Below are 16,996 nucleotides of genomic sequence, written 5' to 3' on the forward strand. Positions count from 1 at the left end.
AAAGGCCTGGAGACTGAGTGGGGAAATATTACCGTCACCACAGTACATTATCACTGCCGCCAGGCTGCAGTGATTAAAGTACAAATCAACCCAACAGGATGCTGTCATGAGAACGTCCACTTCCATTCCCAACATCCTCGGGACCACTTCCCACCAAGCACACCTGCTCAGGCAGTTCTTAGTGCCTTCGCTTCTTCGCTGTTCCAGAATACGCGACAGCAATGAGCACTTCCGTGCTCCGGACTCGGGAGCTCCAAACATTCACCGCGAGTGTTCGCGAGCCCGCGAGCCCCGTGTGGACGACCGGCGCGGTGCTTACCTGGCGGGACAGGCAGACACTCTGCAGGCCACCACCCCTGTGGCAGGCCGGGTGCTGGGATTGCAGAAGGATGTGTTCACCTGAAACCTCAGGTCTCTGTAGCAGCCTTCTCTGGTGGTCATGTGTCCTGCGGAAGAGGGCGGCACAGGGGACACGGGCTGAGGAAGGTGCCCCCTGGTGAGAGGCAGACGAAGAGCTCACAGCTCTCTTCGTAAAAAGCGTCTACCGTAAGAGACTCTTAAATCTGGAGAACAAACAGAGGGTGACTGGAGGGGCTGCGGGGGAGGAAGGGCTCACTGGGTGAGGGGCGTTGAGGAATCTCCCCTTGAAACCGTTGTTGCCCTAGATGCTAACGAGCTTGGATGTAAATTTTGAAAAAAACCTTAAAAACGTGCTTACCATATTGGTATGTCTTTATGTTAATAAGCAGCTAGCCAGCTATTGACGTACTAGGACTTTCCTGACCTGTCTTCACAGGTTTTACTAGTAAATTCCATCGATTCCAAGATGCGTGATTTCCCTCCTAGATCTTAATGTCCTTCAAGGCAACATGCGTCTTGTGATTGGTGCCAACATATATTTAATGGAACGTACTAGTTCTTTTCTGTTGTTTCCAGAGCTGCGAACACGGCCCATTTCTCAGAAGAGACACAATATACCTGACTTGTGTTTCCACTTGAGAAGCAATCAGTAACAGACCAGAAACACTCGCGCATGCATGCGCGCACGCGCGCGCGCGCACACACACACACACACACACACACACAGCAGTTTATCACCAGAGAACTCAGAGCTAAATATTGCCAGGTTGTAAGCTGAATAGAGATGCTACCACAATAATGACTAATGTGTTATATCAAATGACGTCAACGGAAATGACTGAAATGAAAGCTTGTTTAATTCTCAGCCCCCATTTACATCGCCAAGGCTGATTACAGCTTTGCAAATGTGCCCAAATTTGTTCAATATTTCAATTACTTAAATTTCCGCCCCCAAAAAGTGCCATTCTCTACATGATGTACCCAGAACACTAAAACTCAGATAGGAAGCAGAATGTTGGTTTGCCAGGGGCTGGGTAGAGAAGGAAATGGAGAGTCAGTGTATAGCAGGCATAGAGTCTCAGTTTGGGAAGATGAAAAAGATGTGGCTATGGACAGAGGTGATGCCTGTACAACAGTGTAGACATACCTAATGCCACTAAGGTGTGCACTCAAAGATGGTTAAATGGTGAATTTTCTGTTAGCTTATTTTGCCACAACACAAGAGGACTCTAACTAGATACCCATTTTGAAGGATGATATTAAAGAGTTCATCCAATGGAGAGAGAAATAAAGAGAAAGAACCACACTAGTACTGATTTAGAATTAACACAATGAATTCTACTAAGTTGTATGGTCTCACTTGCCCTTGGAAAGCCTGATGGGGTCGCACCACTCACGCGGCCCCTCTGTCTCCCTGGTCTGCAGCCCCGGCACAACTCCGAACGCCCTCCTGTACCCAACTGGATCCCCCCACCAGGCACACATTCAAGGCACGAACAGACCAAAGGAACAATCTGAGAGGAGAAGCAGGGGATCTCTAGCACCAGGGTCCATGCGCGGCAAATCCTTCTTTACACAAGGAAACCAAAGTCTCTAAAACACACATCTGACATTTGGGCTTCTCTTTGTCAGAAAGAGTAAGACAAGTCAGTGCCTTCAATGCAGAAAGGTTCATTCTCTAGGGAACCGGTTTTCTAAAGTAACCAGAGGAGGAAGGTCTTCGGGTCCAACAGGGAACCACCACACAAGCTCATGTGCCCGAGCCCCAAACTGCCCACTTCCTGGGGGTAAAGCCCAGAAGGTGCTGATGAAAGATCACAGGTGGTGGTTACATAGGTTCTCTGCAGTTTCGTAAAATTTCTCCATTCTCTGCTAACTTTTCACAATCATATTTCTAACCAAGCTATGTAGTTTTTATTTTACGCTTCCCGATGTAAATTTTGCAATTTCCTCCCAATTTTTAAAATGTTTATTTATATTTGAGAGAGAAATACAGAGCAGAAAAGGGAGAGAGAGAGAGGGAGACAGGATCCAAAACAGGCTCCAGGCTCCGGGCTGTCGGTACAGAGCCCGAAGCAGGGCTCAAACTCACAGACCGCGAGTTCATGACTGGACCCTTAACCAACTGAGCCACCCAGGCACCCCGATCGAAAATCTTATATAACACACCTCTTACCCAGCTCTTTCTGCCCACAGGTCCTGTCCCTGTACTTTAATAAAAAACACCTGTTTGCATCAAAGTCATCTCAAGAATTGTCTTTTGGCTGTTGGCTCAGAACCCAACACTTGACCCCATCACAAGCACCTGCAGATTACATGCAGCGCTCCGGAAAGCAAACTTCACATTGGACTCCACCTCGGAAGGACCCACAGCGTCCTCGAGAGCAACAGCCAGCCAGGTGGCCTGTCACTATATCACACATAGCACAGACGCAGACACACAGACACTGGCGTGTCTTCTTAAGACGGTGCAGGGGTGTATCCATCCCCTCAGGAGGGAAAAGCAGGCTCTGCCCCGGATCCTCTTCCATTTCCCTGTGAGTGTCCCTGAGGGTGGGCCATCCTCCCTTTGAGCTCTGGCCTAAGGTCCCCGGCTGACTGGGATGCACAGACCAGCCTGTTAAACAGACACACAAATACAGACACATCCTTGCAAAGCAACTTCCTGAAACTTCCCCTGACCTGGGGTCTGGGGTCTCCTGTGTGGTTGATGGGGTTGGCCTCGTAGCCCTCGACTCCACGTAGCCCCCCTGGAATCCTCCAGGATTCCTTCTCCAAGTCCAACATCAAATGGGTACCAAAGACCCTTTTAAACACACACACTCTCATGCCACTAGTAGATTAAGAGCCTATTTTTCCTGTTTGACATTCAAGGCTCCCTTGCGCTGTGTCCTTTGGTGCTGACCTCCCTCCCTGCTCCTCTGACCCCCCAGGCTGCTCCTCTCTCCCCGGAAGGTGCCCTCCACTGGCAGCCCTGTGGCACGCCTGGCTGATTTCCTCTCCTCCCTTTAACTGAGGCCTGAACGCCCCTCCTCTGGAATCCTTCAGTCCGTGGCTCCTGGGCTCAAGTGGCCGTCAGAACCCTCCTGGACTCTCTCTCTCTCTCTCTCCCCACTCTCTCTCTCTCTCTCTCTCGCAAACACAGAATGTCGAGCCCAGAGTTCCTGATTCAGCGGGCCTGGGGTGGGGACTGAGGGTGACATTTCTAGCCACCACGCAGGTGTTGCTGCTGGTGCCCGGACCACACTTTGAGAACCACCCCTCTAGGCAAAATCAGAAGCCAGGACCTTTGTGTCCAAGGCCACAGGGGTGACAGAGTCTAGAGTCAGCGTTTGGTTTTTGTCTCTGTTTCCTGGCACAAGGCTCCCAAACCTTCCAATCTCCTGAGCTGTAAGGAGATGCTAACGAGTGACAGGAGGCTGGGCCCCGGGAGCTCAGGGGGGAAGAAAGGATTAGAACTTTCAGCCCCACCCCTACCCTCCAGGGACAGGAGAGGGGCTGGCGGTTAGGTTCATCGCCCATAGTCCATGATCCCATCAACCAGGGCTGTGTAAGAAAATCTCTCTGAAAGGTGCACAGTGACAGGTAAGCCAGGAAAACAGAAACTTTTCCAGGCCTGTCACTCTTCCAAAAGACCTCCCCCATGGTCATCTGACACCAGTAGGCGGCCGGATCTGAGGGTGAAGTCAGATTCCTTACAGCTCCATATAGCAGACTGCACTTCACGGCTCCAAACCGGGGCCCATGAGCAAAAACGTCTCAGAGTGTGTGTGTGTGTGTGTGTGTGTTCTCTGCCCAAGACAAAGGGTCTTAGACTTTAGGAACTATGCCTTCAGAATGCTCATCAAAACAGAGACTAACTGTAATTACTAAGGAATTTGGGGGGGCATGGAAGGGTTCATTGTTACAGCATAATCGGTGGTGTGTGAGGGGACTGGCTCAAGAATCTGAACGGCCACATAAAAATGGGCTGTTCCCACAATACCCAAGAAAGGACTGTGCAAAATGATGGATACGAACGGCGTGGACCAGGGAGGAGGTCACCATCGAGGGCAGACGAGAGTGCACACAGGAAGGGCGGCTTGTAGGAAACCTGCGGGATGGAATGTATTAAAATGCCCGCAGTGACCCTGGGCCGGAGAGTGGTCTGTCTTCTTTGCTTTCTGTTTACAACATTTGTAGCGAAAACTAATTACAACAGCTACAAATTTGGGCCTTCGTGAAAACGGGCATCTGTGTTGCTGATGTCACGGACACCGGGCAGTGGGAGGTGGGGGCAGAAGGGCCCTGCCCTCCCGGGGCGGCCTCACCCGACCTATCTATCGGCCCGCAGCCTGTGTCCCCACCCGCCCTCCCTCTCCGGCTCATTCCCCCCGGAAGGCTCGGCATGGGAAGCCTAGAGGGGTGCCCGAGGCCAGGAAGAGACAGGTCAAGAGGGCAGCTGACATTCTGCTTTCTCTTCGGTCCTTCTTACGATTGCTGATTGACACAGCGACACAGAAAAGCAAACCAGAAAGCAGGACGGGGCCCATAATTATAACACACACCTGTGAACTCGTGCACACGTGCACACACCCACACGCACCCCAAGCTGCCTCCTCGGCAGAGGGCAGGAAGGCGGGCAACGTACTGCCCGCTGGCCTTCATCACACCACCGCTGGAAAATGGTGAGTCGCGCTTTGACCGCTCAGCTGTGGCAGTTACAAGCGAACACACCCGTGCATGCACTTCTCCAGGGCTCCGTGTGCCCTCACGCAGACCCCCTCACACGCGTGTGCGGAGACACATACTACTTTGAAGGTGGCATCATGCAAACTAGGGAGGACTGTGTTTAGCCTCCCTGCCCTGGGGGCACAGGGGTAACTAGATCATTCCCTAACTCCTCCTGCTGCAAGAGCTGAGCGGCTGAAACGGTCCCATTTCTTAGGCAGAACTGTAACGTAACAGAAAAGTACGGGGACTGACACTTATTTGCCCAGACGAGGTGTTACAAGCTTTACAGGCATTCTCTGGTTTAATCATTAAAGGACCCGAGATGGTAGATTACATCATCATCATCATTTTATAGACGCGCTCCCTAACGCATACAAGCCTTCGGTAGCTCGTAAGACCGGAGAGAAACAGACCAAAGTGGTGCTCGATGCAGGAGCAGCGTTGGAAGGTGGGAGGTGGGATGCAGACGTTTTTCTGCTTCAGGACGTTCCCATTTCCATGCAGCTGACGCGCCCAGATCCGCATTCTGCAGAGAGTAACTTGAAAGTTTATATAAAGTTGTCCCTTCAATCCCGCTATGGCCATTCACCTGCACTTCTGCGTCCTCAAGAGGAGAATGACATCTGATGGCTCACCACTTCTTCATGATTAAATCAGAGCACGAGTAAAGGAGTAAAGGAAAGGCAGGCTGAGGGGCTGCTGGCGAGGCTACCAGGACGCCAGCACCCCCAGCCCACAGGCTGCAAGGGCTCGCCATCCCCACGGACAGTACAAAGCATTACAGGCCAGGCGACTATGGGATGGCCCAGGGACACCCAAATCCTAGACTACTGAAATTGAAAGAGCAAGGCTCAACCACACGTCAAATCTGTTTGCAGGAGGCAGGAAGGCTCCAGCTCTCAATCTGAAATTTAGTTCCCCAGCCCAGACACACCAGAATCGGCATACATGTGAATTTAAATATTTCTATCTTTGAGTGTTTTCAAATTTCTGAATATTCTGAGAAAATGAAAATATACATAGACATCCATATGGCCAATAGCATTTAGGGTTTCTGGGTTCTATTTTTAAAGCAGGTTATAGACAATCGTGTTTCAGATGAGCTTCCCGTAGAAAGGGGTCTCCTCAACCATGTAGCTGAATGCTTATTTATTTATTTAAAATTTTTTTGTTTATTTACTTTTGAGAGAGAGACAGAGCATGAGTGGGGGAGGAGCAGAGAGAGAGGGAGACACAGAATCCGAAGCAGGCTTCAGGCTCCGAGCTGTCAGCACAGAGCCTGACGTGGGGCTCGAACTCACAAACCACGAGGTCATGGCCTGAGCTGAAGTTGGATGCTTGCTTAATGACTGAGCCACCCAGGCACCCCTGTAGCTGAATGTTTATTAAGACTCAGGCATTATTTCTCTGATGGAGGGCACATCTGTGAAACAATTTCTCAGCAGCACTTACAATCGCTCAACTACTTGTCAGAAACAAAAATCACATAGTACACGGGAATGCTAGAATCAACCTGGCCAATAGTTTTAAAGGATCCGTACTAACAGGTAAGAGAGGAGCACAGGATTTAAATAATAAAGGAAGAAAGTGGAAGAGAACCAGGCTCTAACCAAGGAGCGGGGAGCCCGAAGCTACCTCCTGCCCGTGGAAGGTGGTGAGTTTTACGAGCAATGTGCTCAGGCACTACCTTTACCATTTTTATGGAAACCAGCTCTGGCCAGCTCTCAGGAAATCATTTTTAAATCTTCTTATTTTGCCCAAGTATCTGGAAGGAGAGTATTCGGTCTGAAAGACTGTGATTTTATCAGACTATCTCCAAAGTTTTCACTAATTCTAAGTATAGAATGAATTCCAGCTGGTGTCAACAAACCCTATCCTTCTTTTATAAGGAAAAAGAAACCGATCGTTTAAGCAAAACTACAGGAAACCTAAGGAAAACTCAAAGAGATTCCACAAATGAACGCATGCAGTCTCTTGAGAAGCATGCATCATTTCTATCACGAGTGCTAGATATTCAGGGATGTGTAATGAATGAGCACTGAAAGTCCTTGAAATCGGAGGAGGGAGAAGTCCAGGAAACCGGAGCGGGTGGATTCCTGGGAGCTGCTCAGGGTCTAAATGATTCCCAGGTGTGTGTAAGTGGCAGCTATGCCTGGCACGGTCATGCTGAGCGTGCTGCGTCCTAATGCACCCGGGACCCCAAGGGTGCTGGCCACAGTCATGTATGGATGGCCCTTTGACGTCCTCAAGCGTCTATTCCGCTTAACAAGGAACTGGCCGGAGTCTCAATTTCCCTGACGCCCTGACCTGTCCTAAATGGCAGAGGGACACGCCACTCGTGTTGCCGTCGGTAGTCAGGACTTGAATCCCCACAGCAGGAGCACGGCGAGCAGAGCCAGGCATGACCATGTGATGGGGACGTGAGAGGAGCCGACCTCGGACGGACGCTTGAGCGCACCACCCCTGATCCGGGAGGCATGCCCGAACTGGGGAGACTGTAGAACAGGGAAGGATCCCTGCTTCCTGAGATGGGATGGGCTTCCCCGTTTCACTTGGGTCCTTTGAGCACGCTTGGAGACATGGGTAGTGGACATCACAGCCCAGACCCCCGAAGAGGGTGCTCCCTCTCCAGGAAATGAACCTTTGTTTATCCCTTTTTCTTCTCTCCTCTGCTTTGGACGGCAAAGATGTTAATGGCAGGTAGCGTATTCTGTAATTTATCAGGGTGTTGGATAAAGCCATGAAGGCATTTTTATGAACTCTCCTCAAAGGTAACCCGATTCAGGATGGACAGAACGGGAACCATTTCACATTGGTCTCTGGGACCTACAAGGTCAACTTCAGCCTTTAGTTATAGTTTTAAAAAAATATACACTTTCTCTAAGATTCAGAGCATTCTAGCAGAGTAAGGAAGGAGGAGACGTCATCTGAAGCAGTTGCTGTGACAAGAGAGGGTGATGTCAGACAATTGGTAGAGTGACTGGGCTGACAGTATGGGGGCCATCTCGGAGCTACCCAGGATGCACTGGTATGACTGAGACGTTCAAGGTCAGCTGAACCCTCCTTCCCTGTGTCTTGCTCCCTGGTCCTCTGTGTGTTCAGAGATGCGCTCACCTGGGTCCCCACTCTGTCCAGATTCCTGGTGCTTTTGAGAACAGATCCAGTGTATATAATTTTTCTTTACAGGCTTCTGTCTCAGCATAACGCCTCACACACTTAAGGAGGGAGTGCTGGACTGAAGTCCTCCTTTCCGTGGTTGAAGGGTGCAGCCGCACCCATATTTCATCAGCTACATGCTAACTTTTCATGTGAACTAATGACGAGGTTACTACTTCACTGTTCAATTCACAGACGGGGGTGGTGAATTAAGTAAGTCTCTGCGTCTTCCCCACCTGGCTTCAAGACATTTGAGGTTCAGATCCGAGCCCACAAACATTTGCTGACTCAACAAGTGAAGGAATAAACGCATGGTTTGATATCAACAAGATGGGAGCAAAGTTGTTAATCATCCCATCCATTTTTTAAACCTAATCACCAAACTAATAAAGCTTACACTATCGGTAGATGGTGAAGAGAATTTTATTGGCAAAGTATAAGAGAAGTTGATTTACAAGATAGTTTTAAGATCTGTCTGAGAAATTTTAATGGTGAATCAGATAAATATTTTCATTTGAAAGAAAAGCATTATCCCCAGACACTGCACGGTGCATACTGGAGAGTTTAAAACATAACTTTAAGCCAAATTTTAATAAGCATTTCACTTGGATATAAATCAGTGGTTTGAGAGTATTTGAAATGCACTGAACCAGCTGAATCAGAGGCTGATTTTTTAAAAATTACAGCATGTGAGGGGGCATCTGGGTGGATCACTAGCTTGAGTGTCCAACTTAGGCTCAGGTCATGATCTCATGGTTCATGAGTTCGAGCCCTGTGTCAGGCTCTGTGCTGACAGCTCGAAGCCCAGAGCCTACATCTAATTTTGTCTCCCTCTCTCTCTGCCCCTCACCCTCTCATGCTTGCTCTCTCTCTCTCTCTCTCTCTCAAAAATAAATATTAACTTTTTTTTGTAAATTACAGCATATGTAATTTTGAGAAATGGCTGATGCCTTTACATTAGAAACAAGTCTAGTGACGATATCACCATGTGAAACAAATCTCCGCCTTAGACTCCGATGTAATCGGGAAGCCAGTTCCTATGCTAACAGTACTCTTGGCTTCCGGTCTCTCCGTGTAAGTCCTTACCCTCTCACCAATGTCCAGACACTGACCGAGAGTCCAGGGAAGGCACAACAAGGCAGGATTATTGAAATAAGAAATGTGGTTACATCATAAACGTGAGTGGAAAGGAAAAAAGGAACAGAAAGCTTGTCAGGAAAGATGACAGACTGGACCTGCCCTGTGTCTTTCAGAAACTCTTATCTGCTACAGAGAGATGGGCCCATTAGAATAGATAAGGAAATGGGATCTTTTTAAAACCATCATCATCGTCATCATCGTCATCATCATCGTCATCATCGTCATCACCATCACCTTTCCTCCACTGATGCCAGGTAATACTTCTCGAATGAAACAGGAGTTGGGGGAGTTTTCCAAGTGTCTCTCTTCCCGTTCATTAATTCCCTAACTTGGTTATTTAAAGACCTCCTTGTAGATATTCCATTCACAGAGAGACAAGCTAAGAAAAGAAGGCTTTACAGGACTCACAAGCCAGGATGTTGGAAGGTCTATGCAACTAGAGGTCTTAAAAATAGAACACGTGTAGACAAAATGAAAATGATGCCTACACTCCCCCCTTCCCTGGGGATCGGGCTGAGCCTGCTGGGTGATGTGCTGACCGAAGCCACCAAGAAACCGAGACAGTAAGCAGGTGCCTTCTCAGATCTTGGTGGACTTACTATTTTCTCATCCCTGAAAAAGCGAGAATGGATTCGCTTTGAATTATCAGCCTCAATGTTAATCATGTAGATGGTTAAATGTACTCTTTGCAGATAATGCAGAACTGAAATATCCTGGCCTACCTCTTAGAAGTGAGAGGCTCCAACAGCATAGACTCAATGAAGCATTTTACAAACTTAGAGTAACTAAGGATTTATATGCAGAAGACGTGTCATCAGACATCAGCAGATCCTGAAAGGCCAAAGTTCCAAAAGGTATAGACAGTGAATTCTGGTCAACTGTTTAACCAAGATGACTACTTATAATCAAATCTGGGGAACTAAAAGCCACTGCCTCAAAAATAAATCACTGTCATTAATCTTTGGCAAATAACCATGTGATGACAGACTATTGGGAGAGGTTGGATAAGTCTACTAAAGACGGATGAAAACACAGCGAGTGTTCAGACTGAACAAGATGGGTCTTAACCGTCAAGGGGTCATGAAACTAAGAGGTGCCCACTCTGCCAGGGGCCTCCTATCACTACATTTCTGTCTTATGTTCAAGGGACTGCAGTCCCCGTCAGTCATTAAGTGCTCTATTATGAATAGAAGATCACAATTTGAAAATACACTGTGCTTCACTGGTAGAATAGTCTGTTAAAAAATGTGCACGGGCACCAGCCAATGAGGCCCGGGTAGGGCTGGGAGTCTGGCTGTGGTGGGAGGAACATGGGGCCAGTGGAGCTGTCTGAACCCCCGCTGCCTGCTGGGTTATCTGGGCAATTCCCGAGACTCTGAGCCTATGGTTTCCATAGAATGAAGGGAAATAATTCCAGGACATCTGAGATGATAATAACGATTCCTTCCAGGCACTGATACTCATAAAATCTTAAAGCTTCGGGGACATGAGAAGCTGTTGTGACAATGTGGTGGATGGTGCCTCTTGCAGCCCAGTGCTGCCTCCAAACCTGTATGTCGTATTTCCACTCTCAATCCCTATTGAGGGTTTCCACAAGACAATGTATGTGAAAGCACACAGCTGGTGCTCAATAAATGGGGAGAGTGCTTTTCTCACTTTCATCGTGGCTGTCTCAAGAATTAATCCTGAGGGCACTGAGAGGAGGGCAGTGAAGGCACGCTTTAGCCTTTTACGGGACCAGGGGAGGGTCCAGTTTTATTCAAGCCTTGGGGGACTGCCCTTGCCATGTGGCCAGCGAGGGGTACTTAGAGCACGTGCTGAGTCCCGGGACCCAGGCAGGTCTGGTTTCAGAGGAGCCACATCCCATACGGAGGTAGCAGAGGACATGCATCCTGTGCTCCATCTAGTTGCTGAATTGAGAAACCCTAATTTCCCACCAATTCTCCATCCAAACAAAATAAACAACCCATTTGCTGACTCTACCATGCAATTCTTTCAGCAAATGACTCTGGAATAGGTTCTGGGTTGATGGATAATCCGCAGAAGCATGAGGGATGTTGCCAGATTGGAAGAGAAAGGGAAGAGAAATAAGAATGATTGGTAATCAGTTTTCCCACGTCACACACAGGGGAGTCCCACAAACAGTTCTGTTCCACCGTTTCCCAAATGGCCTGACATGGCAGCTCGTGTGGCGCCACTCCCAGCATGGGGGCCCCCATGTAATTCTCTGTAGCAGTATTTTTCCTTAAGAAGCTCTTAATGTCAGAATTTAAATATGATTTGAATACTTCATTCTTAGTTTATAATGGGAAGAGTTAACACAGGTCAAGCACATTAGTGCTAACTGTCCAGACTGTTACGTTTTTTCATTGATCTTTGTTTTCCTCTATTTTATTCAAGCCTTTGATTTAAAGCAACTATTAAGAAGGTATGAATTCATTTTTTTTTAAATTTAAACTCAAATTAGTAACATATAGTGTAGTAACTGGTTTGGTCATAAGAAGGAAGTATATAGCATTCCAGGCATTCCTACAGAAGGAAGAAAGGCCTCAAATACACAACCTAAAACCTTACAGCTAAAGAACTGGAAAAAGAACAGCCAATAAAGACCAAAACCAGCAGAAGAAGGGAAATAATAAATATTAGAGTAAAAATCAATGATATTGAAATAAAAAACAAACAAATAGTAGGCGAGATCAATGAAACTAGGAGCTGGTTCTTTGAAAGATTTAATAAAATGGATAACCCCCTAGCCAGTATCAAAAAGAAAAAGGAAAGGACCCAAATAAATAAAATCATGAACGAAAGAGGAGAGACCACACCAACACTTTAGAAATAGAAACAATTACAAGAGAATATTATGAGCAACTATATGCCAACAAATGGGGCAATCTGGAAGTAATGAATAAATTCCTAGAACCAAATAAGCTAGCAAAAGTGAAACAAGAAGAAATAGAAAATTTGGACAGACCCATAACTGGTAAAGAAAGGGAGTCAGTAATGAAAAATTTCCCAACAAAAAGAGTCCAGGGTTGGAGGGCTTCCCTGGAGAAGTCTACCAGGCATTTAAAAAGGAGTTAGTACCTATTCTTTTGAAGCTATTCCAAAAAGTGGAAATAGAAGGTAAAACTTCCAAACTCATTCTATGAGGCCAGCATTCCCTTGATTCCAAAACCAGACAAAGAACCCACTACAGACCAATGTCTTTCACGAACATGGATGCAAGAATTCTCAACAAGATACTAGCAAACTGAATCCAACAGTATGTTGATAGAATTATTCACCACAATCAAGATTTATTCCTGGGCTGCAGGACCGATTCAAGATCTGCAAATCAATCAACGTGATATATCACACTAATAAAGAAAGAGTAAGAACCATATAATCCTCTCAGTGTATGAATTCATTTTTCTTCTTTGTTTTAAATTCTTTTTTAAAGCTTATTTATTTATTTTGAGAAAGCCCTCTGTGAGCATGAGCAGGGGAGGGGCAGAGAGAAGGAGAGAGAGTCCCTAGCAACATCCAGGCTTTCAGCGCAGAGCTCGACACAGGGCTCAGTCTCGCAACCTTGAGGTCACAACCTGAGCCGACATCAAGAGTTGACTACTTACCCTACTGAGCCACCTAGGCGCCCCTTTATTTTCACTTTATTCATTCATTAGATTCTTAGTTTATGCAAATTCCCATTTTGTGTACCTTGTTCTATAACTTATAGATACAACTGTCTAAATTAATTAATTATTAAAAGCTGGAGTTCACAAAGCTGAAATCCATTTGTCCATATGAAAACTTATCTGTTTTCTAAATCTAGAATTTAGTATTTTGTTTCCAAATTTGAAAAATGTACTTGCTAGTATGTCTGGCTCTGGCTGAAAATGTTCCCATAGTGAGCCAACTTTATCAATTTTAGACATTCTTGTATGGTCAAATTCTTATTAGGATAACCAAGCCATCAACTGTCATGTGAAATTCTTCTTCCTGACAAGCTGTTTCTAGTCATTTCCACCATGATTTGCATAAAACTCCTGTAGTTTCTGGGTGAATTTCAATATAGGACTTCGCCATAAATTTGAGCAGGACCATTTGACCAAAACCTCAGTCTGTATCACAGTATTTTCAAGCTAAGCTTCTATTTCTCATCACCAACATGACACACAGAATTTGAGTGACTTTCACTTGAATAACCTCAAATCATAAAACTACTCTTTATCAAATCACAGCTTGGGTGGAAAGCAGAACCCGATTCACTAAGTGCCTTCCTCAGAGCAAAGTGCTTAGAGGGAGGGATTAGAGAAGGCAGGACATGCCTTCCGGGGACACTCGGGCCACTGCCCTCCTCTCTCCCTCTGGGGACAGGGCTGCCCGCCAGGCCGTGGTGTGGACCCGTGAGTGCAGTTGCCCGTGGCCCCTCGGAGCCCTCCACCAGGCGAGGCGTGAGACATGACCTACCCCCTCCGCAGGAGACGGAACACTCGGAGCGGATGACGGCCCACGTGTATCGAGGCTGGCCACCGGGCTTCTTCTCACCCCGAGACCGGGGCACCGAGTACTCCCAGGCCACGCCCGGGTTCCTGCCCTGAAATAGAAGCTATAAAATAAAAAGAGGGGAAATAGAACAAGTTAAAACGGACCTGATAAATATAAGTTAATTTTTAAATAGTACTTAAACAACAATATCAACAAACAGCTGGCTACGATGACAAACACCCTCCGTCCTCTAAAATGTATGTGAACTTTCTACACGGAAGCGACTGCTCAAGGAGAATCAAGCACACCTAGAAAATGTAGACATTCGACTCGTCCACCTTACGTTTCGTGTCTTCCTCTCTGCAAGGCTTCAGACACTCCTGGAACCTAAGCCAGGTACCTGGTTCCTTCCCCCCAGCATTTCCTTGGGATCCTCTGCAAGTCCTGCCTGTGTGAGCGGGTCGGAAAGCAATGCCTATAAATCACTCTCACACCGCCTGGTGGGTCCCAAACAGCCAGTTCCAAGCATGTCAGCCATGCCACCCATCGAAGCTACGTCCGAGAGTACTTGCTAGTGTGACTGGATGCAGGGGTCTTTTGCCAACTGGCACATTCCAGGAAAAAAATATCTGATCAGTAAAGATCTCTCTGGTTGAATCTATCTTAGCACCTTGATTTGGACACTTCACCTTGTCTACTCAAACCTATGGACCTTTTCCACTCATGAATGTATCAGATCTACTGATCTCAGGGAGAAGGCTTTTTATTTTGGAAACCTCCCCATTAAATCAGTGGACAGAAATCCCATCTCTGAGCCTGAGTGCCCATACTGGTCCTGATGTGATGTTCTGGGGGGTAAAGACACTGGCCCTTCTCTGACCACCTGGCACCACATTCCCCTGCCTGACAGCACAGCTCAGGTCTGAGTTGATGGAGGCATTGTAGGATAGTTACAAACTCCGGACAGGGGGCTGCATGGTGAGGCCCCAGAGACGCTCTCCTGTCTGGCTTCCTGAGCCTCTGCGAATCTTCCTCCATCCGAAACAGTTCCTAATAAGCCACACTCACCTTCGCCCTTGACCTATCTCTGTTCTGTGCCATTATTAAAGCTAAAGCCTGAGCTGGTGGGAGAGAAATCATCGAGGCAAGAATTCAGGGTGAATAAGGTGAAAAGAGCAGCTCAGAGTCAGGACGGGAGGCCAGAGGGGGGAGGTGAGCCGATGGGACACCTGCCCCCTGCCCCCGGGGAAGCGTCTCCCAGGAAGATACAAGAGGACAGGAGGAGCTGCCTGGCCCCAAGAGTGGGTGGGGTCGGGGCGTCTGGGTGGCTCACATCTCCATTCTGGCTGTAGGCTGAAGGGACAACTTTTGAACCAAGTACTTTAATTGTGCACAGAAAGACAAAAAGGTGGGGTGTTAGCATGTCCAGCGTCTGTCACCTCCATCTGCCCAGCCTCATGGGGGCAGATTATGTTGCAGGAAGAGCCTAACGGCAGCCTCGGGGCCTCTGCAGTCGTGGGCCAGGAGGCGGCTGTGTGGCCCCTTCCCTGCACACGGGGACCCATGTGACATCACAGCTGGGACTTTGCTTCTGGGCTCTCACCCCGCTCCCATTCCACAGGACCCAGCAGAGTCCCCCGAGCGTGCCGACTGCTCACAGCCACACAGCGTACAGGAGAGGGGCAGACTTTTGTAAAATCCGGCTCATAAAGACCCAACACGGGAACTGCGTGATGTGTGTATCTACAAACATGATTAAATGCCAAGGAATGAAAGCTAACAAGTCCACTGCCCCCTTCAACGTACAGATTAGTCTTGTTTCGGATACATTATCAAGCTGTAATCCTTATTCTGCGTACTTGAAGTTTATGCCAATAGCCTTCGACCTGCAACGATGCCAGGAGGCCCCCAGTCCCAGCCCGGAAATGAGAAGGCTGCCGTCTACCTCCACAAGCAGCGTTTCGTTGGTTGGCCCAGAAGAGGCCAAACTCTCCGGCTCATGGGAGGATCGTCTGTACTCAAACGCAGTGCCTGCAAACTCGTATCGGCCTGGCCGGTCCACAGTCCAGTGTCCGTTCAGGTAGTATTTTCTGAGGGCATTGCGCACAGAGATGTAGGAAGTGGACACGTTCATTTCACGGATGTGAATACTCCGGGCTCCAGAAGGAATGGTGACCATCTGGTAATACTCTAGAGGAAACCGGAGTGGGAAGAAGGTGGTATTTCATTCAATACTGCCGAGCCCAACTCCCTACGCTGGGGTTCCCCACAACTAAAACCTGAGAACCCACACTGGGAACCAGGAGGATTTTGGCAATCAGTGCCACAAGGCCTTTAAACAACTTCTTTTCTTGTCTTTTAATTAAAGAAGAGCTATTGTAATATTTCATTGCTCCTAAGACCCACTTTAATTCAAATAATCTAGCAACCACCTCCCACCAAAAGGAAAGGCTCGGAGGCACCGGGGTGGCTCAGTCGGTCGAGTGTCTGACTCTTGATTTCAGCTCAGGCCATGATCTCATGGTTCATGGGATTGAGCCCCATGTCAAGCTCCACACTGTCAGCAAGTAGCCTGTTTGGGATTCTCTCTCTCTCTCCCTCTCTCTGCCCCTTCCCTGCTCATGCTCTCTCTCCCTCTTTTTCAAAATAAATAAATAATCTTTTTTAAAAAGTGATTGGGGTGCCTGGGTGGCTCAGTTGGTTAAGTGTCTGACTTTGGCTTAGGTCATGATCTCACAGTTTGTGGGTTTGAGCCTTGCATCGGGCTCTGTGCTGACAGCATGGAGCCTGCTTGGGATTGATTCTCTCTCTCCCTCTCTCTCTCTCAAAATAAGTAAACTTAAAAAATTTAAAAAAAAATAAAAGAAAGGCTTGACGGGAGGAGCAGGGAAGGAGACTGTAAGTCTCTTCAGGACCGTTGATGCCTGCTATTGCCATGGTCTCCCTCAGGTCTCCCTCCAGGGGGCGCTGGTTTATATCTCCTGCACTCAACACCTGCAGGTGGCTCCGCGTACTCACGGTTGGCACCGTGGTGCTTGGCGTAGAGCCCCTTGTGTGTCGTGCAATCTGAGTTATTCCCCCTGCACACACCACAGGAGTCTTCCACAGCGTCCGATCCAAGCACGTTGTCACATCCCACTCTCTGGGGGACCGGGACCAC

The 16,996-nt window shown here is 47.8% G+C and overlaps 1 protein-coding gene across 1 annotated transcript in view; it reads right to left on the bottom strand.

Moving 5' to 3' along the window:
• Positions 1-16,996, bottom strand: part of ADAMTS16 (ADAM metallopeptidase with thrombospondin type 1 motif 16) — a 145,937-nt gene that overhangs the window by 40,470 nt on the left and 88,471 nt on the right. The window contains exons 14-17 of the mRNA XM_039217681.1: positions 16,855-16,978; positions 15,782-16,026; positions 13,819-13,957; positions 320-446 (exon numbers count right to left, since the gene is read on the bottom strand). Of these exons, the coding sequence (XP_039073612.1) occupies positions 320-446; positions 13,819-13,957; positions 15,782-16,026; positions 16,855-16,978 (635 nt within the window). The remainder of the gene's footprint in view (positions 1-319; positions 447-13,818; positions 13,958-15,781; positions 16,027-16,854; positions 16,979-16,996) is intronic.

This window comes from Hyaena hyaena, unplaced genomic scaffold (assembly GCF_003009895.1).
Source record: "Hyaena hyaena isolate Hyena2069 unplaced genomic scaffold, ASM300989v1 scaffold_705, whole genome shotgun sequence".
In the NCBI taxonomy this organism is placed as follows: Eukaryota; Metazoa; Chordata; class Mammalia; order Carnivora; family Hyaenidae; genus Hyaena; species Hyaena hyaena.